The sequence below is a fragment of the Syngnathus acus genome, chromosome 3 (assembly GCF_901709675.1).
Source record: "Syngnathus acus chromosome 3, fSynAcu1.2, whole genome shotgun sequence".
In the NCBI taxonomy this organism is placed as follows: domain Eukaryota; kingdom Metazoa; phylum Chordata; class Actinopteri; order Syngnathiformes; family Syngnathidae; genus Syngnathus; species Syngnathus acus.
In genome coordinates this window covers 9,441,343-9,468,204 of record NC_051089.1, presented here as the reverse complement: position 1 = coordinate 9,468,204, position 26,862 = coordinate 9,441,343, and the positions used below count along the sequence as shown (strand labels likewise).

General features: G+C 43.1%; 3 protein-coding genes across 9 annotated transcripts; 1 reads left to right on the top strand and 2 right to left on the bottom strand.

Moving 5' to 3' along the window:
• Positions 1-10: 10 nt before the first annotated feature.
• On the bottom strand, positions 11-10,918 carry ripor1 (RHO family interacting cell polarization regulator 1). 5 transcript variants are annotated; one of them, XM_037248392.1, is made up of 18 exons: positions 10,763-10,918; positions 7,730-7,817; positions 7,505-7,638; positions 7,357-7,435; positions 7,230-7,253; positions 6,861-6,914; positions 6,613-6,762; positions 6,476-6,539; positions 6,355-6,398; positions 5,730-5,855; positions 5,371-5,519; positions 5,183-5,291; positions 2,580-3,125; positions 1,896-2,015; positions 1,504-1,823; positions 1,299-1,401; positions 1,107-1,203; positions 11-1,007 (listed from the first exon to the last, which is right to left on the bottom strand). In XM_037248392.1, the coding sequence occupies exons 3-18, from the start codon at positions 7,594-7,596 to the stop codon at positions 928-930; spliced, it is 2,157 nt and encodes a 718-aa protein (XP_037104287.1). In that variant the 5' UTR covers positions 7,597-7,638; positions 7,730-7,817; positions 10,763-10,918; the 3' UTR covers positions 11-927. The 5 variants fall into 5 exon arrangements, with proteins under 5 accessions (XP_037104287.1, XP_037104288.1, XP_037104285.1 ...); XM_037248393.1 differs by having other exon boundaries at positions 1,504-1,805; XM_037248390.1 differs by having other exon boundaries at positions 1,504-1,859; positions 1,914-2,015.
• Positions 10,919-12,959: 2,041 nt separating this feature from the next.
• ctcf (CCCTC-binding factor (zinc finger protein)) lies at positions 12,960-19,395 on the bottom strand. The gene is made up of 13 exons (XM_037247555.1): positions 19,224-19,395; positions 17,770-18,039; positions 17,508-17,687; positions 16,651-17,017; positions 16,410-16,580; positions 16,148-16,281; positions 15,889-16,009; positions 15,644-15,793; positions 15,406-15,566; positions 15,141-15,323; positions 14,923-15,055; positions 14,689-14,838; positions 12,960-14,452 (listed from the first exon to the last, which is right to left on the bottom strand). The coding sequence occupies exons 2-13, from the start codon at positions 18,016-18,018 to the stop codon at positions 14,202-14,204; spliced, it is 2,250 nt and encodes a 749-aa protein (XP_037103450.1). The 5' UTR covers positions 18,019-18,039; positions 19,224-19,395; the 3' UTR covers positions 12,960-14,201.
• Positions 19,396-21,152: 1,757 nt separating this feature from the next.
• LOC119120809 (flocculation protein FLO11-like) lies at positions 21,153-26,590 on the top strand. 3 transcript variants are annotated; one of them, XM_037248024.1, is made up of 8 exons: positions 21,490-21,621; positions 22,529-22,632; positions 22,930-23,389; positions 23,470-23,562; positions 23,636-23,672; positions 23,794-23,865; positions 24,547-25,680; positions 25,951-26,590. In XM_037248024.1, exons 1-8 carry the CDS (start codon positions 21,523-21,525, stop codon positions 26,190-26,192), a joined length of 2,241 nt encoding a protein of 746 aa, XP_037103919.1. In that variant the 5' UTR covers positions 21,490-21,522; the 3' UTR covers positions 26,193-26,590. The 3 variants fall into 3 exon arrangements, with proteins under 3 accessions (XP_037103918.1, XP_037103919.1, XP_037103920.1); XM_037248025.1 differs by having other exon boundaries at positions 21,509-21,621; positions 22,038-22,632; XM_037248023.1 differs by lacking the exon at positions 22,529-22,632 and having other exon boundaries at positions 21,153-21,621.
• The last annotated feature ends 272 nt before the right edge of the window (positions 26,591-26,862 follow it).

Genomic DNA, 26,862 nt, shown 5'->3' with positions numbered 1-26,862 from the left:
TGACAGGATATTTGTTTTGAAGAAAACTTTATAAAGTTTGAACTTTTCTGAACATAAACATTTCCGGACATATACAATTCTTTATATGAAACAGTAAATATCTCTGGTGAACACTCTTAAAATTAATTCCAAAATAAACACTGAAACATTTGCCTGTTCACCTTTGTTTTTAACAACCTTAACATCCGTCACTCGAGGCACTTTCTGAATGAAGAGGCTTTTTTGTACGACATCAAAAAAAAAAAAAAATGCTGAGACACGATCGTGCTCCACTGAGGCTGTAATTCACGCCTAAATGAATATGTTACGTCGTTTACAGCGGACATGCTGGCAGTGTGAGGCAGATACACTCATGCAGGTTTTAACAGAATTTTACATCGCATATTGCATCATAAAACTCAATCCTGCTGAATGTATGAACGGATCCCTAAAATGCTTGGTCATAAGGCAGCTCAAGTCCTGGTGTAGCTTAGAAGACACAAGCAACAGGAATACATTAGCGCACCGTGGGAATGACCTATGTAGAGTCTCTCCTAAAAAGAGCTTTACTTGCTGGAAAACACTGCAAAAAGTTCCTAGTCCCATCATTCCTGCAAATGCAGAGAACTGGCCCCAGTCATTGATTGTACACCGAGTAAGAAAAAAAGCATCCTCTTCGGCTTATTTCATCACTTAAATAATCTGAGCCTGCTTTTAGTGGATTGTTTTCATTAAAACAAAGTGGTATGTATGAACGCAGGCTGCACAATGGCGTTGAATGACTGAGGACTTTGGAAAAACAAGAAATGTGTTTATCGTTCTTGGGTCAGAACAAGGCGAATGTGTGCACAAACTCAGCAGTAATGGAAGAGCTTGCTTGTCGAGTTGTCAGTTTGGCAACGAGCACGTTCAGACGAAATGGTCGGGCTGTGGCTGCCTGCCGGCCAATTAGAACACAGTGGTGGCCAAGTGGCTGGGAGTCGTGGGACGCTCCGCCTCCTCTTGAACATCATGTACAGCGTCCTGCCCTGGAAGATTCAGGCCAAAGATATCAAAACCACAAGCTGAGGACCAAGCCCTGCCATGAATAGAAAAAAAATCCACATATTAGTGACACCCCCACTCACCGTGTTGGTCGTCTCCCTTTTCCTCACCGTGCCCCTCCTCTTCCTCGGGCAGTTGCACCCGACGACTCAAATCCTGCTCCTCTTCCGCACTCGACTCCTGATGGAAACATTTTAAGCTTACTTTTTTTTTTTTAAACACCCGCGCGTGTCGACAACGGGAACGCGGCCTGGGCCGGTCTGTGTGCGGCGCACCTGCGATTCAGAAACGCGGTCTTCGTCAGAATTCCGAAATCCTTCTGGAGCCTCCATGAGGAATTCCAGGCCGTCTCCCGTCTCTTCATCGCTGCTGACACAACTAAAGGAAAATGATGCCATAATTATTCTGTTAACCTAACCAGTTATTCACTGAATAACATATTTATGATTTGGCACCTTGCACATAATGGAAATCACTGACCTTGCTCCGGAGTCGCAGATTTCTTTGTTCTTCTCCTCCACCTCCTCCTCCGCCTTCTCGTCCACCTCTTGCTCTTCTATGTTGGCTTGTTCACTCTTGTTTTCATCTTCGTCATGCTGCTCCTCACCTTCTTGCTTTGCTCCTTTGTCTACCTCTTGAGGTTCTTCCTCCTCATCTTCCTCTCGGTGCTCTTCTTGCATTGGCTGCTCAGAGTCTTCCTGAAGCTCATCCATCACTTGATGTACAACCTCTTCTTGATGCACAACCTCTTCTTGATGCACAACCTCTTCTTGATGCACAACCTCTTCTTGATGCACACCCTCTTCTTGATGCACAGCCTCTTCTTGATGCTCAGCCTCTTCTTGATGCTCAGCCTCTTCTTGATGCTCAGCCTCTTCTTGATGCTCAGCCTCGTCCTCTTCCTCCTCCAGGTCAGAGCAGTTGAGGAAGTCAAAACTCTCAAGAGCAGTCTCCACTTCCTGAGTGAAACTGGAAGAAGTAGGAAAAGGGACCTGGGGAAAAATCAGATGCAGACACGTTAAAACTTTGACTACCCTACTTTGACTAAAAAGTAGCGGTCTGACTTGACGGTCAGCATGTGGACGAGAGCCTCGGGCCAGCATGGCGCTTTAGAGTGCCTCGTGGTATGGGAACGCTCCGCAATAAACCACTAGGTGCTTCAAGCAAATATATACTTGCGGCTCCGACATGTACACATTTGGAGAAAATAGTTGGTACCACCAAAAACAATTATTTAACAGATGGACAATACATTTAAACTGTACCGTTTTTTTAAAATATTTTCACACATTTAAGTGCAGTAGAGGTATTTGAATTGGCATTATGTTACACTTCCTTAGAATAATATCAAATATACTTATTAGGAATAAAACCTGGTTTGTGATAAATAGTTGGTCCAACTGTATTTTTTTGTTGCTCATGATATTACTTGGAAAGCCAATTGTTTTTCCAGGTGGGACTATAAATATATTTTATAAAAATATAATTCTGTATTGTATTGTAAAAGGGGTTAGGGTTAGTAGAGCAACATTGAATAAACACAATCATCAACTTACAGTTGGAGCTAAATCAGACTGTTTTGAATCATGAGCCATCTGACTTGGTCCTTCAACCTCAGCAGTCACCGCTCCGCTGCGGACTATCGAGTCCTCAGCCGGATCTTTGGCCGGACATTGGTCCGTCTTCTCGAATGACTCGACAGCAGTGGAGGAGACGTCGGAGCACGAGTGGCTCAGCTCCGTCGAGGTTTCCAGAACCTCAGCCGATTGGACAGACAGTCTGTCAGTCGTCACAGTACATTCCGGGCCGGACTCGCCAACTCTGCTCTGAGAGGAGGACATCTGCAGGTGGCCGTTGTGCACCGAGTCTTTCGGGGAGAAAACCTCGCCCGCTTCACTCTCATCCTCCTCCTGATTGGACGACAGCGACGGCGTCGAGGCGCTGGACTTGTGCGGTGCGGGGACGCTGGTATGCGGAACGTTGGAGGCCGACAGCCTCTGAGCGTGGTGGGCCAAGGCCGGACTGGACGAGTCGTCGGAAGACTCGGAGGAGTTGGACCAGACGGTACCGTTATCCAGCTCTCCCTGCCGCTTCAGCAGAGACTGAAGGAAATAAGACACGATGAGCTGATGAAATAACAGGTGATGTGGTTGCATCAGATTCAGTATTTGAATTCAATATTACACAAATATAACTCCAGTGCGCTAGTGAGCAATCTGCTTTACAAGAAGGTCAAACGACTTAAAAGTGGTTCTCACAGCTCCCGGCAGTCAGGTCTCAAGGGTGCACATGACGACGGTCATGACCGCGTCTGACAAATGCGGTGTGTAAATAATGTCCAATGGATATGTACCATTCGGGATGTGTAACAAATGAGGGCTTTCAAACCCGCAAGGCCACTGCCATTCAGGTCAGGTCGGACCAATTTATTCAGCCAGCATGCTTGAATCGAGAACAATGGGCACATTTTAGGGCCAGCAGGGAAAAGAAAACAGGTGGAAGACGATAAGACTGTTTTGCTCTGCGATTTGCTAATAAAGGATATGACATATTTATCATGTAGATGTAGATTTGAGGAAAAACTCAAATAACTGCACATTACAACTTTGTGATGCTGTTGTAAATATTAAAGGTGCTACATAAACAAAGGCTTCAGTACTTTATTAAAATAATATATATATGTATATTTTTAATCATATGTTCCGTTTCGACAGTGGAAGAAAGAAAAAAATGAATTACAGCGAACGCCCACTTTATCACGTGCTGTTTCTATTCGAATGTCGATAGAACTTAGCATTACATGCAAGCATTAAACTCAGAAATTTGCACAATATTTAATTCGCTGTTGTTTTAGAGTGAACGTCAACTCTAAGTGTTTAAAGCAAGCGTGCTTAGCTTCTTATTTGGGGTACTGTATAAAGAGTGACTCTTTCCGTGTCATTCGGGATGTTATACGATGAGCTCCCATTTCTTGACAGTGAGCGAATAAAGAGAAGGTGCTAAGTAATACTTCCCAAAGTTAGTTTGAATAACTTGGTTTGTTTAAAGTGTGTGGGAGGGGTAACACTGTCCTGTTTGGTGCTGTCGCAATCTGAGAACTCTTTAGGGATATTAGGGAATGATTCATATCAAACAGGTCAGTCACTTGCTAGCACGATAGCTCTAACTAAAGTCCACTAATACTACAACTACGTTGCACACACCAAGTGTAAACCTCTGGGTGGGGCTCTTGCACGGCTCAATGTGCACGGTAAGGAAGCCGTCTTGTCCGTCACGCCCTCATGGGCCGCCTCTGTCGGTCGGCGTGTCTGCGCGGCGCCCCCGTGAGGTGTGCTCTTCAGCGAGGTGAGGAAGAGGAGGAACATATTGGACGGCTGGCTACTCAACCACTATTAAACAGCTGCAGGGACCGCAGCTCCGCTCATACACGCTTCCGCTGTCACACCTCCCGCTAGCGCCATCACTGGGCGCGGGGCTACTCGCGTTAGGCACGCCACTTCCACAACCACATGACCTGACACACAGTCCTATGCGATTATCCTCACACACATCAGTGCTACCGCTACACACAAAGCAGGTGGGGAGCAGCTGAAACAGAACAAGCCAGTGAAATGAAAGTAATAGCAAACCTTACTTGAGGCAAAGAGATCAATGGATTATGCTCGCTGGCCACTTTATTAGGTACACCTGGATGCATCCATTTGACTGCGTTGGCAGGATTTGACTAAATGCAGTGACCCAGACCCACCCACAAATGTCTATGTATATGCATATATCAAGCATTTCTTGTACAGAAAATACTAAACTGTTCATATCTCTGTGATATAAACTTCCTGATGTGTTTAATGCTCATCAAAAGCACATCAGCAACTGTGGCTCTCATTAGATTTCCACAAAATAGCAGGGAGGATCATGATAGACAACTATAGGAGTTCCACCCCAAAAATAATGGGACTGCAGTAAGTGAAGCACAATATAGTGGAGCAACACTGCTCATCGCAGTGCGGCTCAACATTGCAGCTTGCAGCTTCAACATTTACTAGAATGAAAGAATAGAAACCAATTTGGAGCTGCATGAGCAGGTGCACCAGATGAAATGGCCAGCAAGGAAACATCTTATCTGGAGAACAATGTCGTGGGAGAGTTGATGTTGACTCACATAAAACACTTGTTCCCGCATGGAAGGTGTGTCTGGAGGGCTCTGATTGGACAACAGCCGTTTGGAAACAGTACTGCAGGACGATGTCTGGTCATCCTTGTCAAAAGGACTGAAGGAAAAAAAAAAAAAAAGACAACTTCAAATACAGTTGTGTAGAGTTACTAAGAGCTATTTGCAGGGGGCGTTACCTCCATGTGACTTCCAAGTTCAGCTTAACTGTTCCCAGGTCATTAATATCCACAGCAAGGGTCTGTGGGAGTGGGCAGAACAGGTCGAGCATTTCGCAGGACACACTACCCACCACCACGTGATTGGCCAGACTCTTCAGCTCAGTCACCTGACAAAAAAAATGTCGTAACGTTACCGAGTGATCTAGAGAGAACGTGTCATGACGGCAAAGCTCGTAAAACTGCAACGGCTAACGCAATTTTTTTGAGGAACCGGTTAAAAGCCTCTCAACATCTGACTGAAAAGTGATCATTTGGTGACCTTGCAACAAGGAAAACTGAAATTCCCCGTCAAGGGTAAATACCTTAAATACACTTACCTTGATGGACAAAAGTTCAGAGACGAGAGGCAGGAAAATGTACTCTTCGCTGTCCCATATCTGCTTGCTGCTGACTTCCACGCGCCCTCGTAGCCTCCAGCGCTGACGCCCGTAGCGCATGAGCACCTGGCGAATGGGGGAATAGTTTGAATTCAGCGCGCCTCTCACATTCAATACAAAGACCTCAAACCACATAATAATTGCTGGAGAGATTGAGTCGAAATGGATCCACATGCCATGACAACGACAACGTCAGCATCTGCCGAGTGGTGCTACAGAAAATAGATGGACGGACAATAACTTTCTTCTTTTTAAATAAAAAAAAAAAAAGAAATGTATTATAAATGTTCCAGAGTTGTTTTCTGGTCTTAAAATCAAGAATTTGAATTTTTATATATTATATATCTTATATATATTATAAATATGTGAGAATTCAGAATATTTGCTAATCGTCAAATAAAGTAGAGGATGAAATTGAATTAGTAGTCATGGCAACTAAAACGTGCCTTTAGCATGCGACGTCCTTAGGCCACAACAAGAATTGACAGCACCAAAAAGAGCAATAACTGTCCAGGATTTAAAACGTGGCCACAATGAAAGGTATGATTAAAAAAAAAAAGTTTACCTCATATTGGTCACCCGCACATAGCCGCGCAAAGCCGGCAAGGCCTGCGACATGAATGGAAAAAATATTGCGATGAGGAGAAGGAAGTGAAAGTGATGAGTTTACACAGTGACTCACTCACCCTTCATCTTGACATGAAATTCTCCCATGTGGCTTTCCAGTTCGCTCTCGAGCGAGCACATGTGCTGCACGAACACAAACATGGTTTAAAAAAAGAAAGCCTGTAGCCAGTACAGTGACTTCAATTCAGCAACTCACCTCTGTACATTCCCTAAAGCCTCTGTTGGCCTCACTCAGGCTCTCCCTGGCCTCTTTGCTCCCAGTGGCAGAGTTAAAGGCCACCACCATTTTACTGGCACCATCTCGAAGCCGCCGCTGTATGCAGTAAGCATCGTATTGCTCCTCCACCTGCAAGTCAACACATGGCCGCAGTTTCACACACACTCAGACGGAAATAACCAAAACCTGTATATCACAGAGTTAAGAATCGAATCATTCAAAAACACCTTGCTGAGGTGGAATTCCAAACGACGCATGAATCTCTCTATGGCTTTCACTTGCTAAAAAAAAGACACCAAGACACAAGTTAAGTATGGTCAAGTCAAAAAGATAACAAAGAATGTATTGCATCCCGAATCTAATGTGATCTGATGTGCGAGCAATATCAAAGACTGCAACTCAGCATGTTTTTTTAAATGTAAAGCGCTACATAAAGATACTTTTCTGCCATCTTGTGGCATCTATAGGCAATTGCAAACGTGTCAGTTACATTTACAGAGATTTTCGTCATTTGATTTCTCCGTTTGACTGTATTTATCAACATGAGGGTTAATGTTGTGACCAGTGAGAGTAAACGACACAGGAATTGAACCGACCTTATCCTGTTCATACAAAGATCCCTGTGGAGGAAAATCAAAGTTTAGCATCACAAAGGGTCTAATTAGCATTCCACATGGCACCACTTGATACCGGTGGGACTGGTTTGAATAGGCGGCCTCTCACCAGTCGACCGTTTCTCTTGTTTTCTCGGATCTGCTGGCCCAGGGTGTCCAGCTCAAGCTGGTGGACCTGCAGGTATGACCTAAGAACACCACCAAATAAATGCTTTCAGACAGTGATGTTCCTACTTCTAATTTCAATATGTACTCACTGTAAGCCTCGGCGTAAGGCGGCGTACACCTCATCCAGTCGCTCGGGCTGGGGGGTTTTGGCGGGGGGCAGCTTGGTGGAGCCTGTGAACATCCTGCTTCCTTACAAGGCACGTTTCTCTTGGATCAAACAGCGCTGAGGCAGGGGAGCAGCCCAGAGACAATGTTCATTTCTGCTACGAGACTATCATAAAGAAAGCACAGCAGAGGAAGGAGGAGGGTGGTACCTGGTGACCGAAGGGGTCCTATCACTACTGGGGCATGCTGGCAGGGCTGACTGTAGCACTGGGCCTTCAACAAACCAAAGGACATGTCCTGTAATGGTGCCAAAGGAGAACATTAAGAAATGAAGGATTGGCTTCTAAAAAGAAATTGAAATATAGTTGGGATAATTCTGACTGAAACAACCAAATTTCTAGTATGACCATATAAAGTGGGGAAGGGAGTGATAGAAGAAATATACCTCTCACTTCCACTATGATTACATTTTTTTAAGCGTCTATGTCACAGCATGCAGCACGACACGCTTGCGGTGACCACAGTGGCCAGCGGGCAGCCTGCTTGAGTTCGTCTCTAGTCGTCTTCCTTCCTTCCTTCCATGCTACCACAGCAAACCCCCCCCCCCTCCCACCTCTACCCTCTTCCCACCTCCACATCCAGCACCCGAAAGCAGGAAGTCTCATAGCGGCCTCCATACAGGAAATTCTACACAGACGCTTGGCCCGAGAATATAAAAACGACTCCTGCAACGTGGGCGAGTGTGCTGAGAAAAAAAAAAAAGAAGAATCCTTCAGGAATAATAGTAAAACGTGTGGAATAGCGTGATGGTCAGTGTTAGTAATGTATTGGGGGGGTCGTGCCTGAGCTAAGTAGTCACAAAAGAGATTACGGTCTTAAAACGAACTCAAATCTGTCGAGCAAGAGCCAAACCCTAGATTGTGATTGAGAGAGGCCTGTGGAGAAAATAGTGGTTGCTCTACATTGTTTTATATTCCCCTCACAACCACAAATATTTTCAAACACATACAGTATATTTCTTTTAAAAAGTCCCTTGTACATACGAAGAAAGTAGCTGTCCGATCAAATTGTTAATGTGCCGTTGTCAGTGATGTGTGGAGGACCAAAACCAAAAATGCATAAAAGTAAAAATAACTAGAAATATTAAAAAAAAAATGTATATGGTTGAATTTTAAAATATATATATTTAAATTGTTATCTAATTTAATTTATATTTTTATTCAGTATTTTCCCATTTATTTTGCACATTATCTTAATTTTTTTCACTTTGGACCGTCCCCTCGTTTGAATAATATTTATTTTGCGTTGCAGGACCAAAACTGCCAAAATAAAAAATAAATAAAAGTGAAAAATTAAACCATATAAAAAATGATTGAAATTTTAAATGTAAAACACCAAAAATACACAATAAAAGGGCAACATATATGTGGAAATAAACACAAAAAATATATAATTAACTAACAATGTATATACTTTTTTTTTTTAAATTATATTTTACTTTAGTTTTTACATAACACTTTGATTTACTTTTTATTTGGGCATTTTTGGTCTTCCGCAGTGATGATGCGGGCAAGGTGGTCCCTCACTGGCAAACCACTAATCTAGGTGACATACTGGGAGGATTAACAGGAGGTGGTCCGGGTTTGGGTTTAAAAATAAAAAGGGGGAAAAGGCACCATATGCTCACATTTGCCACATTTGAGACAAAAATAAACACAAGACTGATGCTCCAAGACAAATAACTGAATCTGAGAGCACATACCTCCACACACTAAAGTACGTACGGTATCAAGGCTCACACATTACGGGTTTTGGTTTCAATTCAATGATCTTTTATCCCTTTCCCTACATTACAGATCATTAGCTGCATTAATCCTCTCCAAGCAAGGGGGCAAACAAAGAGGACACTGTTTGAAAGCACCTCACAAGACTGGAGTTTTCTCTCCCAAAAAAGTCACACACAAACCGCACAATGCATTAGCTCGTTTGGACCTGCGTATTAATGGCAAACTTCTAAAATGTACTATCGGAAGTGTACTATATTAAGAAGTTTAAATGGCCACCAAAACCTGAGCTGTGTTTGGAAACATTCACCAGTTCTCTAATTCTAATCACTACATCGAGATTGTTGTACAGTGAACAAGGTACATTGTTGATTAAATGCAAAAGTGTTTTCGAACACTACTTCTTGAAAGCCATGTAATGCATTTGTTATGACCCAGCCAAGAGGTCGTCAACATTTTTGAAACTGAGAGCTACTTCTTCTTTTCTGATTCACATACCTCTGAAATAAAATTGCTCTAATGACCTCAATATAAATTACATTCATCAATGTGAAGACACTGGCACACATTTCCAAATAATCACTTTGGAAATCAAAATGGAAATACATTGATTTATATTTCATAATTTTATAATACAAATACTGTACATTATATTACTGTATTTAACACAACTCAACTGTACTTGGGGGAGGGGGATATTCCTGTACCACACTTGGTGAATCACTGATTTAAATTAAAAAATTACGGATTTAGATTTTGAAAATAAAAAACTTGAAGTACACACTTGCTAAGGCTGAATATTTACTTCAGTGATGTAATGCGGTTGTTATGACTCACGCTTTAACAGGAATTCAAATGAAATGGCCTAAAACGAAAAACTACCAGGCCAATTTGAGACGCCAGCATCTTAAAATGGCAGTCAAACAATAACAATGACTTGTTTTCTTCCGCTGTTAGGCTTAGGCTAGCTCCATCGGTGTAGTCCAGTCTGCTGAGTACGTCTGGGGGAGGAAGAAGCGGTGACGACGAGTAGCGGTATTATAATAAAAACACAACCTACTCTCTTCCAGATTAGCGGATTAGCTAACCCGGCGGCAGCGGGCCATTTATCGGATAAACAGAGTCACATCACAGCCGGGGCCGCTTTACTTGGTTCTCCGCGGAAGATGGAGCGTAGATCCCGAGCAGCGAAAAACTTGGAAGCCAGATTTCCATTTCACTTAACGGAGCTGACAAACGGCCTTTGCGCCTAATTATTCTCTTGAATATAAATAGATATAAACTCCGCTCCAGCGGGAGAGCCTAAAAAGGAGAAAAGGGAAAAAACAAGCTCGACAAGCTGGCGGGTATCAGTGGGACAACATCTCAGCAAAGCTTCTTGGCGTCGCCCATGGAGAGAAATCTCAAAACGGGCGTCTTGTTTTTTGACCTTGATGATTAAAGCAGGCTTGCTCCTACCTCTCTTTGAAGGTCCGACGGGCCGGGGAGTTTGGCCACAATCCCAACACGATGCTCCTCCGTACACTTCTCTATAGTTATTCTGGGCGCTGTCCTTCTCCTCGATTTCGCAGTTTTTGTGTCCACAAAGTGGAGCACTCGCCAAAAGTCGACTTCCTGTGGCTTACTTTCAAAACAAAAGCTCACCATGACAATCACGATTTGAGGGAGCAAGTGACCCCCCCCCCCTTTCCGCTCGTGATTTTTTTTATTTTTTATATATATATTTACATTTATATAACAGAAAGGAATAACGGGGGTAGCCCAAAATATTTATAAAAAAACAGAGACCGGGTTCTTACTCTTGGAGTTGTAATGTTATATTACAAGTCAGATGTCACTTCAAAGAATAAAGTCCAAATTTTTCAAATTCTACAAGTCATGAGGGAGATTTTTTTTTTAACAATACGATATTAGTTTTGATAATATGGTTACAGAAATAAAGTTATGATCTTTTTTTTTTTTAGAATTTTAGGCGGAAAATGTGATTAAAAATATCTTAAAATATGAAGTGCTCGTGTAAAGAACTTCAAATTTAAATACAGATGAACTTTACCTGGGCTGTGATACCACGAATGGAACCCCACCTTTAGAATCCCTTTGATAGATGATACAAATTAATGGAAAATGCATGATTTGAGTGACACACATATTATCATTGTCGATCATATCATATGATGATCATTGTCTCATTGAACGTGTACAATAATTTCCCGTTTTCATTGAATAACTATCATAATATTACATCAAATCTATAGTGCTTTTACAACTTCATATACATCGTGTCTGTATAGCTTTATGTCTGTATTATACTGACCCCAAGTGGCCAAGACGCATACACCAGGAGTAGGACGTATCCATTGTATTAAAACAAAAAAGTATTTAAAATATTGTATTTTACGTTATTCACGACTGTATGTTTTATCTTAAGTACAATAAAACAGTTTCTTATATATAAATATAAACATCCATCCCCATCCATCCATCTTCTTTCGCTTATCCGGGGTCGGGACCAACACATTTCCCAAGGCAACTACAACAAAGTTAACCATTGTAAAAACAACTCTTTCTTAGTGTACAGTAGGACGGGTGTGCAAGGCATTTGTGAATAAAAAGGTCAATAAAATAACTTTTATTTTGAAATACAGACCCTCCTCCCGGAAAATGAGTATCCACTAGTTGCTGTGGCAACAAGGATGTGACTCTGTCACTGGGCTATGCTCCTCGTCACTTGAAGATTCCACGCGGAATCCAAACGGAAATAAAAAGCAGACGCAGGGTTTCCACGGGCAATGAAGAATCAAACGTGACTCACAAGTGCGGTAGTTCGTTAAAGCGAGTAGATTCTGTTCGGCCAACCTGCAGATCCAAGTTGTCCTAAATCAGAGTTTTTTGAGGGACATGTGGCTGCTATCTTGCATACTTCCTGTTTAACAGAACGAACGCAAAGCACAACATTAGGCGTGTTTATAGCGTGTTTTTTTGTATTTACACATATGTATGCAATTTAGCATAGCCATGACATACGGTATCATACATCCCTGTATGAAAATTCCACACAATTATCCATCAAATCCACCATCATAGATCCATAATTCAACGAGGGTAAATAATGCATCTAAAGCCTCCTTCCTCCTAGTGCATTGTAAGTGTTCATCTACCAAAGTGCACTCAAACCTCACTTGTAAAAAAAATAAAAATATGCGTTTGCATTCAGTGCGCAAACTAAATGAGCCATGTAGAAAAACACCGCAGAGTAGTAATCATCTCTTGACCTCATCTCACACAAGCATACATGTGACAAACACATGCTCGGGACTAGGCATGTTGCTGCATAGCATTTTTTTTTTTTTCTCCCGATGAGTTCTGCATGGCTTTTAGATTTGACTTGCTTCAAAATGCAGGATGTGTATGACACACACTGACTGTTATCGCGTTTATTTGAACTATTACATTGCTCATGAAACTAAAAGCGGTATCAAACTGGTTGAAGATGAACAATTCCTACAAAATGTTATACATGACAAAACTGCACTTGATTTTAATGTGTAAAAGCTCATTAACTTCCATCGGAAACATGAACACACTTATCTTGCCCCTTCCTTCAGTGGTTGCTCAAAAAGTAAAATACTTGTGCTCGACAGATAAATGAAATGAGTTTTAGTATGAAGTCCTCCATTTAATAAAATATATATGCAAGCAACATACACAAGTGTTTGTTAGCGCCCAACCAATGCTGAAAATCAAAAGCATCGCCTCTCCATTGTACCGAGCATGCGCAGAACACTTTTGAGATACAACTGCACAAACCTAAAACATGAGTCCATGTCTACTTTTTATTGGTTGTACCATCATACATCTGTTCTCAACTGCCAGCCCCTTGAAACACCACACTGCCCAGAGGGTATTGCAATTGGTACAAAAAAAGAAATTATGAACCCAAAGTGGAATGGCTACACAAAGGAGCAAAACAACCCAAACATTTTCTTTGCACATAAATGTTTTTGTACATTATGCATCATCTAGGGATGTTACAGTAGCAAGAAGAGATATAAAGTAAGCAGTCTAGAAGCTTTGATAAACTAGAATAGGTGTTAAAATAGGGTTTTACTAAACACAGCAAAGAAACAAAATAAAAATACAATAAAAAATATTCCAAATCAAATATTTTTTTTCTGTAATTAACAACATTTTCTGGTCTGCGAAAAGCAATAACATTTTTTATGTCCAGAGGCTAATGGCGATTTAAGAAGTGAAACTGAAAAGCCAATTGAAAAGACGGCTTTTGGGGCACACTCTTCCCAACTGAGAAACGCTCTTCAGCAAGGACATGAAACAAGAATTGAAAAAGTGCAGAACCATCCACGGCCGGGGTGATTACGATTTTGACATGATGTGAATGACCCCTATCAACAAGAGTATGTTACAAGTTTAAAAAAAAAAAGAGGTAAAAATTGGGCTGGGGTGTGTCAAAAGATGACTCCGCATCTTGATACTTTGGATAATTACATGCACATCTGGATTCAGGGGGAAAGAGTAGTCTTTTATAGTGTTGCCAGAGTAGATTGATTAAACTGTGATGAATCCATTTTCTACAAATGTTCTAAACACCAAGGACAACAATGAGTAGGCTAGAGATACTGTGACCAATTACAGCCTGCCCCGGGACAGAAATTTCAAAAAGATTGTTTTTTTTGTTTTTTTTTGGTAAATAATCTGTATTAAAAGTCTTTGTCACTCATCCATGTCAATGCAAGATTTAAAAGAAAGCCTTAAATTCCAACAGCGATGTTTTGTCTATGTAGGATACGTTAAGTGTTTGGAACCCTAAATGCCAAGAATTAGATGTTGCTGTGAACAGGGAGGGGTCTGTGTTTTACAGAATTGACCCTTGCGTCCATCACCGATCCATCATGCTGAGGATCATCTCGGGGGTGAGGTCTCCGTTAGGCGGGGCTTCAGACAGCTGCATCTCCGGCTCCTCCTGGGACAGCTCCTCCAGCTGAATAGTGGAGTCACCTTCTCCGACTACCACTTCCTGTGTGGCCCCCTCCTCTTCAATCTCGTCTTGCTCGGCGCCCACCTCCTTTTTCACAATAATGTCATCCACCTCTCCAGTGGCCTCATCCTCCACACGGATGATGGCGGTCACTGTTGAGAGAGCCATGGACCAAATTACATTATACTTTTACTTCGTAATACGTTTTGCTTCCTCCCTTTGAACCAACTCACCTCATCATTTTGACCCCACTTCACATATTTAAAATACAATGGAAAAGAAGAAGGCTAAAATTTGCTTTAATTGTGGTGTCATTGGAGGTTTTGCCACCCATAAGCATGTGACATGGGAAGAAAGTCTATCAAATCAAGTGCATTGTGACACCCACCTTCTGGCTTGTTCTTTGGGGGGCGTCCACGCTTCCTCTTGACTGGTGGTTCTTCAGGGGCTGCAACAGGAACCACTGGTGGAGCCTGTTCCAACTCCATCTCATCCAACAAATCATCATCGTCATCTTCCATCTCATCCAGATCAGGTTCTGCAGATATGATGGAAACAATTACACTCTCACCCATGTGATCATACGCACTACTTAGAAACAAGAAATGCCACTGTGCCATACCGGTGTCCTCATCATCATCATTCCTGTCTTGCATCTTCCTCTTCCTGCCCCGGCGACTCTTTTTGGGTGGGGTTCCGTTTTGGTCTCCAGCAACTTCCCCCATGCAGTTCTCACTGTGACGCAGCATGGTGTTCTGTGCAATACCAGTAACGACACGAGTGACACATTGTACAAAGTGATGTAAAACGGTCCCAAATCCGAACGCGATTTGGGCCTACCCTGCGGGTGAACGTCTTGCTACACTTGCTGCAGACGAAGGCGGTGGGCACAAAGTTGGGGTCATGGTAGCGTTTGAAGTGCATGTCCAGCAGCTGCTTCTGTCTGAACGTTTTCTCACACTGACTACAGGCAAAAGGCTTCTCCCCAGTATGTGTACGCTTGTGCATGATCATGTGCCGTTCCTATAGGGTGGGGAAGGGGGGGTGTTAAGACGGATGTACTCCGGATTTCAGTCAAATGTTCAGCATTTTCCGAGAGCCTTGCCTGCTTGCAGCAATAGTCACACTGGTCACACTTGAAACGTTTCTCATTCTTGTGAGTCTTCTGGTGCTGGATGAGAGCATAGCGCTCGTGGAAAACAGCGTCACAATAACGACATTTCTTTCCCCTCTCGATAAACGAATGCTGCTTTCGCAAGTGAACACCTGAGATAAAAAGCGAAACATTTTGATTAGTTTGAGAAACCACACACGCACGCATCACCACCGACTGAACGATCTACCGAGGTCACTCTTGCGTGCGATGACGGTGTCACAATGTGGACAATGGAACTTTGCCACATTCTCGGTGTGTTTCTGCAGAATGTGCATCTTCATGGTGCCGCTCTGGGTGAAACGAGCATGGCAGATGTAGCACTCGTACGGCTTCTCGCCTGTGGCGGGAATGAGGAGAAAAAGGCGGGTAAGTGGACGGACAGTCTTTGAAGTGGCGATTAACCAGCGTTTCAAATTGCTGGGAGTATCCCACCTGAGTGTGTCCTCATGTGTCTTTTCAGCTTGTACGTGTCCCTGCTAGCGTAGCTGCATAGACTGCACTGGAAGGGCCGCTCCCCGGTGTGAGAGCGGATGTGCCTCTTCAACTTGCTCACCTGGGAAGGGAGCAGCATTATGTCAGGCGTTCATGCACAACATAGCTTTGGTAGAGAAAGTGCTTTTATGTTAGCACCATCAAAGGGAACAAACACCAAGTAAGATGACATCATGGGGTATCTGATACGGTTGCTCACCTCAACACTGCAGTAATCACACATGGAGCACTTGAAGGGCTTCTCGTGTGTGTGCTTGTAGCGACGATGACGCACCAACTCGCCACTGGTCACAAATGCCATATCACAGTCGGTGCATTTGTGTGGTCGGGTGCCTAAAAAGTTGGAGGAAAAATAAAATGAGGACCACTTTTCCAGCTCAACCTACTTGCCGCAAGATAAGCTCAAATCAAAAAGACGCCATGTGCAACAACTCATTCATTGACTGTCATATTTTCTCCACCTGTGTGAGTGTTGAGGTGGTTTCGCAGCAGTGTAACTGTCCTGAAGGCCCTTCCGCACAAGTGACATTTGTGCGGCCTTTCATCTGTGTGGCTCTTCATATGTCGGTCCAGGTTGGAGCGCCGTGGACAAGTGTAGCTACACAGCTCACACTGGAAAGTCTTCTTTACACCTGGTCAAGAAAGTATGAGTATTAAGTGTGTGCCTATTTCCCCTGCAAACATAAAAGCAACACAGTGTACCTTTCTTTTTGATCTTAGTGGGCTTAGGGGGCTTCATGTTTCCCACAACCTTCTCTGCATTGACCTCTGACAGTAGCCCCTCTTGTTGCTCTTCCTCAAAGTCATACACGGACACATCCATGTCTCTGTCGCCCTCCGCGTAGCGCAGGCGGCTTTTTTTCCCCTTCTTCAATTTGCGGACAGTTGTGATAGGCTGGTAGTCGGGGTCCTTCTGCCATGCTGGTTGAGACTCAAGAGGTTCCTGATCAGCTACGTCAGCGTCCTCCTGTTCCTCGTCTGCCCTCGTCCCTTGAAGCTCGTCGTGGACTGCCTGAAGCTCCTCTTGCTCGACAGTCTCCACTTCACCATTGGCCCCCACCTTGACCACCTAAATGAAGATCCATAGTCATCTTTTGTGGTCAAGCAGACTTTGAGGTGGGAAGTAGCTAGACACAAACACATACTGTATATGACTTATTTTTCTTAATACTTTATATATGCGCGCAAATTAGACCAACTGATAAAAACTCACACTAGTAGTACATGCTTTAATGTTCCACCTGCAGTCTCACTGTTTCATATGTGGTTAAAACTGATACAGCAACACTGCCTCTTTGTGGACAGCAGAGGGATGGCCCTTGGTCAGCATCAGCATGTTGTAGACAAACTTTTTGATACAATAAAATATTTTACAAACATCAAATCTTGAGTTCATGTCAACATAATATCTATTAAGACAACTACACGAACAAATGTGGTCATGAGGTACACCTCCCAAATCAAGTCCTGTGCTGCTGGTGCAAAAGTTAGTGTAAAGCCCTGGAATGCTTTACTAAAAATGCCATAATTTTTCTTTCATGACTCCAGGTTCTGCTTACCTGGAAGCCTTCAGGCAAGGGCAGGGTATGACAGATAACTGGCTCTGCATCCTTATTGGCTGATCCGTCAACATAGGTTGCCTGGAGGCCATCCACTGTTGTTGAAGTGACTGGTACCTGCACTAGTTGAAGTTGTCCAAGTCCTAAAGCAGCACCAGCCTGTTCCTCCATATTTACAACCTACAGACAGTATTCAGCAATTATAAACCAAGAGAAACAACATTTATCAGAGAGGTTTTCAGTGACTCGTCATTCAACCAACCTGAAGGGTGATAATCTGACCCTCATCTCCACCAGTTACAGTAACTGTGCCCCCTCCCTCCAACACCTCTGTCTTCATTTGCAGCAGGGTGGGATCCAGGGCATCCATCACCATCATCTCCATGTTACCAGGAACTTCCACTGCTTGTGGGGCTCCCGATGACCCTTGGATCACAGCTTCACCTGCTTCTGGCAGGACCCCCTCTTCGGGAGCCAGGGCAGTTTCCATGGAAACGACATCGCCCTCCATGGTAACGGGCCAGTCACCACCCTGTTCATGATGTTCAACAGTAGAATTGTTGTTATTATGGTGAGACATTCAGTCTGAATATGTTCACTCACAAGAGAGAAAGATTCAAAGCAGGGTACACACACACACAGTGGAGACAAATTTTAGTCTGATCACATCCCTTTAAAGGACCCAATTACTGTATTTCAGTCGGGTATGCATTAAGATTTATTTTTTCCTGTTGTTGGAACACCTCGAATCTGAACCACCAACCAAAACTATTGGGCAGATATGCTGCTAACCATTCCCACAATGTGTGGTCTAAATGTTTTTAAGTGGGTTAGAAGGGGAACTCATATAATTCACTGAAAACGAGCTGGTGCGTTTTTCATTTACCACGTTAGACTTTTGAGCTATCGGGTTTTTCAGGTCCTCGTAACCGGAAACCAGAGAACAGAAGGTGAGGGGTGAAGATAACGTTTAAACAAGGTACAGCACAACACAGTCCACGCTAACTTTTGAGAGTTTAAAAAAAAAAAAAAAAAAAAACCTTCCTGGACACGCACCTGATGAGGCCATGAGTTACACGCATCTGCAACTTAGTTGGGTAACATATGGGACCCGTTTGAAGCGAGTCAGCCAAACGTGCACAATAAACTGAACGCAAAACGGCGAATTCAACCTTTGTACACCAGAAATAGTGACACTTAGCATCCTCGTGATTTCTATGATAGCGTGCTGCGATTTTGACAAGTCGATCCATTCCAAAGTGCCTGTTTGGATTTTGAAGATAACTGGTCGAAAATCAAATCGACCATTTCGTTATACGCGCGAGCGATTTCTCAGTAAATGGCCATGCGGCACAAACTAAAACGAGAACTTATATTTGTTTGTTGGCTGGGAGGCGCGAGGACGATTGAAAACAGGAAACAAAGGGCACGATAAGATGGACGTCAGGCCTAAAGTAAGTTTAAAGAGAAGCACACATTTAGACGACCATCGCTTAGTGATTACCACGAAATAGTACGCAAAAAGCACGAAAACAGTCGCCCAACACAGGGAGTTGGAGTTTAGAGACAGATTTAGTGAATATTGGATAACGATAGAGGGAGACAAACACCCCCCGCCAGTCGGTAACGTTAAGCCCCACCGTGACACCTAGAGGCCGACGCCAGCTCCTACAAAAACGTTTCCGTGTTTTCGGGCAAAGGATAGCTTCGACTTACCGCACAGTGCTTCTTTTGTGGTTATATTAAATTCAGTGCCTGTAGAGTGCGGCAGATTGCTTCAATCCTCCGTGGACGTGCGAAAAAGCTGTGCACAGGCCTGATAATTTTCTCCCGCTTTAGAATAGAGGGCCTCACACAAAATGGCGGTCGCGGAGAGCGAAGGCGCATGCGCACACGTAAGACCCGGCGGTAAAGGGGCGCGGCCTAACTGGGACCAAGGCGCCAGATTTGAATTCGAGCGTGGGCGTGGCGACAGAGACCAGTTGCTCAACATGACGACAGCGCGTCATTATTTGGAACTCTTCAGGCGAAATGTATTCAATATTTTCACAGAACTGTGCAGATAAAGTTATGCTGAAAAAAAAACAAGCATTAGATGAATTAGGAAGTTCACAGAATCAACCACTAGGGGGCGACTAGTCTGCTCACCAAATACTACTGCAATCGTGAAATCGAGTCGACCTATTTACACCTAAGATTTTTTAACAAGCTGGTATGTTTATGTTGGCAGCTTATTCTATTTGCATGCAGCACTATAGCTAAATGCTATTTCACCATGTTTCAGTAAACTCTGGACTACACTAATTGACCCAAGCCTGCAGATCACAGAGTTTACATTCCATCAGCATTTCTTTGACGTATTCAGTAGTCAAACTATTCAGTGGCTTTTAGACAACTAGCAGAAAATGTAGATCTATTCTACAGCTGATTGGGAGTCGGCATAAAGCCTTTAGGATTGGAATAATATGTTCTGATCTTTTCATCTGTTCTCATGATGTCTGTGTGTTAAAAGCAGACTGAAACTTGGTGTTTAAATTGTTGTGACTTATCCAAAATCCACTGGGAGGAAACCCTGAGGAAGATGCCTGGAAATCCCCATGGAAGATCTGGGCGAAGTGACTGCGGAGAGGTGAGTCTGTGCGTCCCTATTTAAGATGATGCAACAAAGGGAACAGATGCTGATTTTAAATCAGATGTACAGCATTTCAGAGCATTGCCTGTATATTGAAGCATCTATTTTCCACACTGCTTACCCTCACTTCCTCATATACCAAGGATTTTGTGGTGAGCATTTTTCCTCATGAGCTACTCACTTAACATAGCAAAAAAAGCATGCCAGGAGGAAAAATTGTGTTCAAGACAGATTGTCCAAAGTTTGGCTTAAAGAAAAATTTGAAGACGTGCAAGGTGTCTACTGACTTACAGAGACACTCAACATGAACCAAAAACAGCCAACCCTGTGCTCTCATTTGCTGACCCCCATGTGACTCAGTCTCCACCTTTTAAAGCCGCTGACGTTTAAGTTCACTAATAATGCGACAGTTTGAACATGAGAATGGCGACTCCAAGTGGACAAAAATAACACCGGCACCTAATTTGCATTTTCTTTTTACTGGTATCATGCATAAAGTTTAAAAATAGGTAAATGCAATATCTTTTTTTAGATTCAAGTCATCATTGGGACATTTGTTTTCTTTGAGACCGCAAACTTGAGATATGATTGCAGTAACATCAATTTAAGTAATGCAATGGCTATTTGAATACAAATGGTGGAACAACACACGCAGACAGATAGTTCACAGGCATATAATCTCTATGCTATATAAAAAAATGACAACTATTACAGCAATTTACTGAGGAGTAGAAGTCTGTTTTCTTTTGGGTCTGCTTGACTGTATTGTACTGCACTGCACCCTGGTGGCCAATGTCGGCACACCAAGAGGAGCAGCACACTGAATTGGATTGCAGATTAAACAATCACAAACTGCTGAATACTTCATATTCTACATAAATATGTTTGTATTTTGTGTTTTTATAAAGTACAATGTACCCTGAGAAAACTCTTGCAAGTCTGGGGAGGACAATCAAACTCCACACACAAAGAAGGACCGAAGCTGGAATTGAACCTCAAAACTGTGAGTGGGATAGCTAACTGCCTTGTCATGTCAAATAAATTATTAATTTCTTACATAACCATTAGCACATTTTGTCCATTTCAGTTTTCACGACTAAAATCCACCAATGTCCACCATGTCGATTTTCATGAAACAGCTATTGTCACTTTATGCCTTCACATTATTTTCTTACCTTCTTTTCTCGTCGTTTCACTCTCCGATGGGAGGGGGCAGAGGAAGGCGAGGCTCTGTTGTCATATCTGTCAGTCTCGCCGGGGCTGGCCCCTCCTACATCAGCAGAGGCATTACATACTGCTGGTGCTTGTGCTCTTAGCAACGGTGCCTCAGCAACAGAGCCCAGGCAACAGAGCTCCACGGCAACAGAGTGCCGTGTCTCCCCAATGGAGCTGCCATTGGGCGGACCAGCGCTCAGGCACTACACCCAGAGCCGACCGAGACCTCACCGCCAAAAACTCAACTATCGTCCCAGCAGACCACAGGTAATGTGAGAAATTGATTGAAAAGGGAAAAATAGGGGAGGTGATGTGTGTGTGTGTGTGTGTGTGTGTGTGTGTGTAGGGTAAGGGAGAAAGGAGATGTAATAGGGTGCAGAGGGGAGAGGCAGGGGGAAGGGAAGGGACCGATGGAGGGGGAGCGCTGCAAAGAAGCCTGCTCCCTTGCTTGAATAAGCCAGTGCCATTGTGCCGGTAACTAGCTGCGTGAAGACACCACAAATGGCATTTGCTGTGATTTCCAAGAGCGTGATTGCCTGAATAGCATTGCAGATGGCAGCTTGGCTTGAATGTCCTTTTTTTTTCCCCCCCCCACTCACAATGAAACAAGCCTGCAGCCTTCTATTTTTTTTTCCTCTCAGGATTGTGCATTAAAAATATGCATCATCTGATTTCTCTTTAAGGCTCATCGTGTTGTCACATAGCTCTCTGGATGTAGACATCCAGTCACTCCCTTGGAGCCAGTGGTCAGGGAGACAAAATCCAAGCAATTCCCTTGACACGGTATCGTATAGCAGTGACTTCTGCTGAATTTGTGCTCTGCTGCAAGCCTCCCAGCTTTTATTGCGACTCGTGGGCACAGATGCTAATGTGATCAGTATGATTCAGTATGCATACAGCTACATTATTGATACTGTATTATCTTCATTGGCATAATGAAAGATCTTACATGGAAAGTCCTATGACGCCCCCCCATTGTACGTTACTGAGCAACTGTCTCCCAGGTGGCTGGTTTGTAGCGAAAAAAACGAAGCCAAAATATTCCTATATGGAGACACGAGTGAAGGACTGTGTGGGTTTTGTTGAGGTCAATGTTACATAACACCAAGTTACATTTGTAATGCTTTAACTTTGATGTAAAATGCATATTTGTGTCTCCTACAAATGTAATCAGGAGACAATAATTGAGAGTGAAAATGAAGTCCTTGAGTTCATCGGGCGTGTAGATGAAGGTGTGGAGGAGTTCTTTACAAAGAGAGTTCTTCCTGCTGATACAGAGTGAGTATCACCAGTTGCCTTTTACTGTACTGTTTAGCACTCTGGTTTGTCTTGACACTGCGTGCATAGGGTCAGTATCACTACTCTAAAGGTGTCCTCATCAGAATCATTTCATTTAAGAGAAAGTTGCGATGGAGCGGTTTTGCAAAAATAATTGTAATAAATATAAAAACAATAAATAATTGCTGTCCTAGTATTTGCCGTTTTGCTGCTGTGAAAATACAATATACCAAGCAGTGGTTATGTTAGACTATATAGTATGTTCATAATTTGATACAATTAACCTTTCACATTCAGGCAAAAGCAAAATGAGGAACCAGAGTCCATCACAGTGGATGAAGTGGTTCCTGCAACCTCTGTCCCCTGTCCACCCCCGACAAAAACTCTCAGGAGGAAGCTCGGGGATTTCTTTACCCTCCGAAAGCGGCGTGGCCTGAAATCGGAGCCGAGCCACGAGGGTCGACCCAAGAAGGCCTCCATCGCTGATCTCATTCGCCCTCTTAGGGAGGCGGCCAAGTCAGATAAAGAAAAAGATAAGGACAGAGTAAAGGAACATGACAAGGAGAATGAAAAGGAGAAAGGGACAGAGCAGCCCGGTGGTGTTACTGGAGAGTCAACGGTGCAGGAAACACCTGCCTCTGATGTTCCTCCACTGAGGGGTGAAGTGGCACCACCTCGTCGTGCTCTCAGGGAAGGGAAGTCCCAGTCTCTTATTTTACTGTCTGGATCAGCAGCAGGTGCTGCCAATGGCAGAAAGGTGCGTGTCACGCAGCCAGGGTGTCAAGCCTTTAGCTCTGCAAGTTCATTGTTAACATATTTATACATGATGATTTTCAGAAACAATTTGAAGGCCAACATAGCTTCGAACAGAAACTTCATCTTATGCTTCAGCGGATCGGGGTTTCCAAAGCACAGCCAGAAGAGACGCAGGTGTGGAGCTGACTGACTTTGTGAATCTTGAAATGATTAATAACAATCCGTAATGTCTCCCATATTCTCATAGAATCCAGAGAGAGAGATGAAAAAGGCAGAATCTGAAGGTATGTCCAAAAACAAAATTATTAGTACATACTGGACTCGCAAGAATTAACAGTGCAGTATCTGTACAATATTTATTGTCATCTTAAATATCATCTGTATTCTCCTCTTTTCATGTCTTAGGCACCATTATTGACAGTAAAGTTGAGCCAACCCCAACTTTCACAAAACACAGAACTATGTCAGCATCCTCAGGTAAAACACACAAAACACAATTTGGACATATAGTAATGCGCCAATGTCTTGTTCTACCATTATTTTTGCTGTTTTAATGACATTTCCCATAACAGTCATTTAGATATAATAAAACATTAAAATCTAAAAGTACTGTTAGCAGAAGTGTGCCAAAACACAAAATAGATTTTTGCACAAACTTTGTGTCTTGATTGAGGCAAAATGGAGTGCACTAATTGATCAATTCATTATTTTTCCTATAGTCTATCAAGCAAGTTCAGCCAAATGCCCATCCTTAATGCGAATGACATTGAAGAGCTTTTTTTTCCCCACTCCATCGTACTTGCATGCCTGGTCATGGTTGTGTTTGCTTATTGACTTGCTTCCGTTGTCAAAATCGTGTATGAGGAACAATTTGTAGCAGCTGCTCAGTTGGGGTTCCAAGTGGGCTGTTCTGACACAGCAGGCTCGAGTAAACCACGTAACATCAATGCACCCGCCCTCTCCACCATCTGTTCATCAACTCTGAGAACCTGGAAGTAATCTGATAACTAAAAAAAAAAAACAGTTGGAGAGATACACATGTTTAGCCTTGGTGGAGGTTTTCACTCTGAGTGACATTGTACATACACATTGTTATAAAACAACTCTAATGGTGGTCTAATATGAGTCTTCATCTTTTTTTTTTTTTTTAATCACCAGATACAAGGCGTCAAATACGTCCAAGCGTGTCAGCACATGAGTCAGCTGGAAAACCGGCTTTGCCCCCAAAGCCTGTGCTCAAGCCTGGTCCGGGCCCCGCAACATCTGGCCGCAACACGCCTGAGAATGACTTGGTTCAAATAGAGGAGGGGGAAACAAGCACACCCACTGAAGAAAAAAGTCCAAGCGTGGCTCCATCTGGCCCCGCTACTCCTGCTGTAATGTCAAATGCCAGCCTTGACTTGGCTGACGTTACTATTTCCTCTTCTAGTACTGCAACTTCCGAGTCAGACGTGCTTGCTGTTAACACCACCGCAACAATCGCAAACGGTACAGATCTAGATGGCAAACCTTCTGACCCTGAAGTTCAGCCGATTAGCACAGAACCATGCACCTCTGCCTCCCCGACAGCACCTAGCGAAACCCCCGCCCCTTCCGCTGAATCTTCTGCCACTTCAGACTCGGCAACAGTAACTTCCATTACCACCTTGGAAACTGTTCCTAGTCTTCTCAGCAAAAATGAAACAAACACATCAGTTAAACCGACAAGTCCATTGTCAAATGGCATGGTTTCAGATATTCAAGTGGCAATTTCTGTCGTTTCCACGGAAGAAGTGTCCACTCCATTTTCTGCAGAGACCAAATCAGACTCTGCTACCAGTCCGTTTACTGTAGCGAGTGATGATTTCGCTGCAGGCGCGTCAACAGGCGCTGAAAGCACATCTGTGGCCCCGAGCTCAACTCCTCCTAAATCTGAGACCTCCATTACTAGCGCCTCCGCCCTTCCTCCTGCTAGCATCTCCATTACCACTACATCTACTGCCTGCATAGACATTGTTCCGTCAACCTCATCCAGTGAAACCAACCTCGCCGACTCCATCATCTCCACCACCACCACCACCAACGCTGCTTTAACGACTGCAGATGCAATTAGCTCTCCGCTCACGACCGACCCACTTTCCTTAAAGAAAACCAGCTCTACCCTCACATCCGTTCCCACCTGCCTCCCCGCTTCTGAAGACTCCAGTGTCACAAGGCACAGTTTGACCAGTCCAGCACTTGCCCTTGATAGTCCAAGCCAAGATTTACCAGCAAATTTCGACAAAAGATCCAGTCCTAGTGCAAAAGGCGCAGGTAAGCAAATAAAGGATGAAAGGAAAAACAAAGGGGCCCTTTGAAATTCTTTGACTTTAAAGTCAATTGACTTTAGAGATTTCTTTTCAAATGTTGAAGAAAATTGCTGAAGGCATGCAAAGAATGTGAAGTATACTATTATATTTTATATTCATTCACTACTTGGATTTTCCTGATTTTTGTTTAGACACCCCTGATGTAAACTAACTCGTGCAATATTTTTCACTGCTTTTCTGTGTCTAATCAGCACAAATTCTCTCCTATTTTTAGATGTGGAGCTAGAGGTAGTCCAAAAGAGCAAACCAGCTGAAGAAAGGGAAAGCAAGAAAATCATGGCTGATGCCAAAGGGAGTGAGCATTGTGAGGAGGAGAAAACAGCTCAAGACAACCGTGAAGCAACAATGAAAGAAGCAAATGTAAAAAATGAAGACGTCCCACAGCCAACAGTAGAGGGAGAGGCTAAACCTGCACCAGAGAATGAGCGTCCAAACCAAGAGGAAACAAAGAAATAAGAAAGAAAGATATAATTATATATACATATATATGTACTGTTTATGGTACAGTATTGCTAAATTTGGGACCAACTACTGTGACGCAGGCAGGTTAGGCCACAGTAAAGGAAAATGATTAAATGATCCATGGCACTTCCTATACAGGGACCACAGCAGCACACCACACACCCGGTTGGGCCACTGGACCAAAGAACTGAGAACCATGGAGTGTACGTTATCAACAATTCCAGCAGTGTCTTTTGTCCTTTTCTTTTTTTTTTTTTAACTTGTGTTTGAATTTTGCATTGCACGTATATGATTATGTACCATAAGACAAGTACTGTGTTTTAAAGACACCATGTTTACAATAGATGGATAAGAAAAAATAGATATGACTATTAAATGGAATATTGAATTGAGCAATTTGTTTTCTTCAATTGGTCTTTTATGTTTAGGATACTACATATACATAAATAGTCTAATTCCACCCGGCGAGACAGACCACGAGTGGTTCAAATCCCTGAGAATGTGTTGATCATGATTCTCGAAGATTCAAATAAAAGCTTCTCTTTCAAATATCAAGAAAGAACTTGAGTCAGACATTCCCAAACCTATTGAACTTACTCAAAATTATTTTCTTACTTATTTCACACAATAGCCACAGTCAAACACATCATGCAATAAAAATGAC

Bases quoted from the DNA above. Each gene is read 5' to 3' on its own strand.
- ripor1 (XM_037248389.1), bottom strand. From the start codon at position 7,596: ATGTTCACAGGCTCCACCAAGCTGCCCCCCGCCAAAACCCCCCAGCCC. The intron at 5,856-6,354 runs GTAAACTTTTTT...CCCATTCGCCAG, and splicing joins GTGCGGGTGACCAATATGAG to GTGCTCATGCGCTACGGGCG. The intron at 3,126-5,182 runs GTGAGTCAACAT...TATTTCCTTCAG, and splicing joins TGCGGGAACAAGTGTTTTAT to TCTCTGCTGAAGCGGCAGGG.
- ctcf (XM_037247555.1), bottom strand. From the start codon at position 18,018: ATGGAGGGCGATGTCGTTTCCATGGAAACTGCCCTGGCTCCCGAAGAG. The intron at 17,018-17,507 runs GTAAGCAGAACC...ATCTTCATTTAG, and splicing joins CCTTGCCTGAAGGCTTCCAG to GTGGTCAAGGTGGGGGCCAA. The intron at 14,453-14,688 runs GTGGGTGTCACA...CTCTCTCAACAG, and splicing joins CCCAAAGAACAAGCCAGAAG to TGACCGCCATCATCCGTGTG.
- LOC119120809 (XM_037248023.1), top strand. From the start codon at position 21,170: ATGTCAAATAAATTATTAATTTCTTACATAACCATTAGCACATTTTGT. The intron at 23,673-23,793 runs GTATGTCCAAAA...TTCATGTCTTAG, and splicing joins GAAAAAGGCAGAATCTGAAG to GCACCATTATTGACAGTAAA. The intron at 25,681-25,950 runs GTAAGCAAATAA...TCCTATTTTTAG, and splicing joins TCCTAGTGCAAAAGGCGCAG to ATGTGGAGCTAGAGGTAGTC.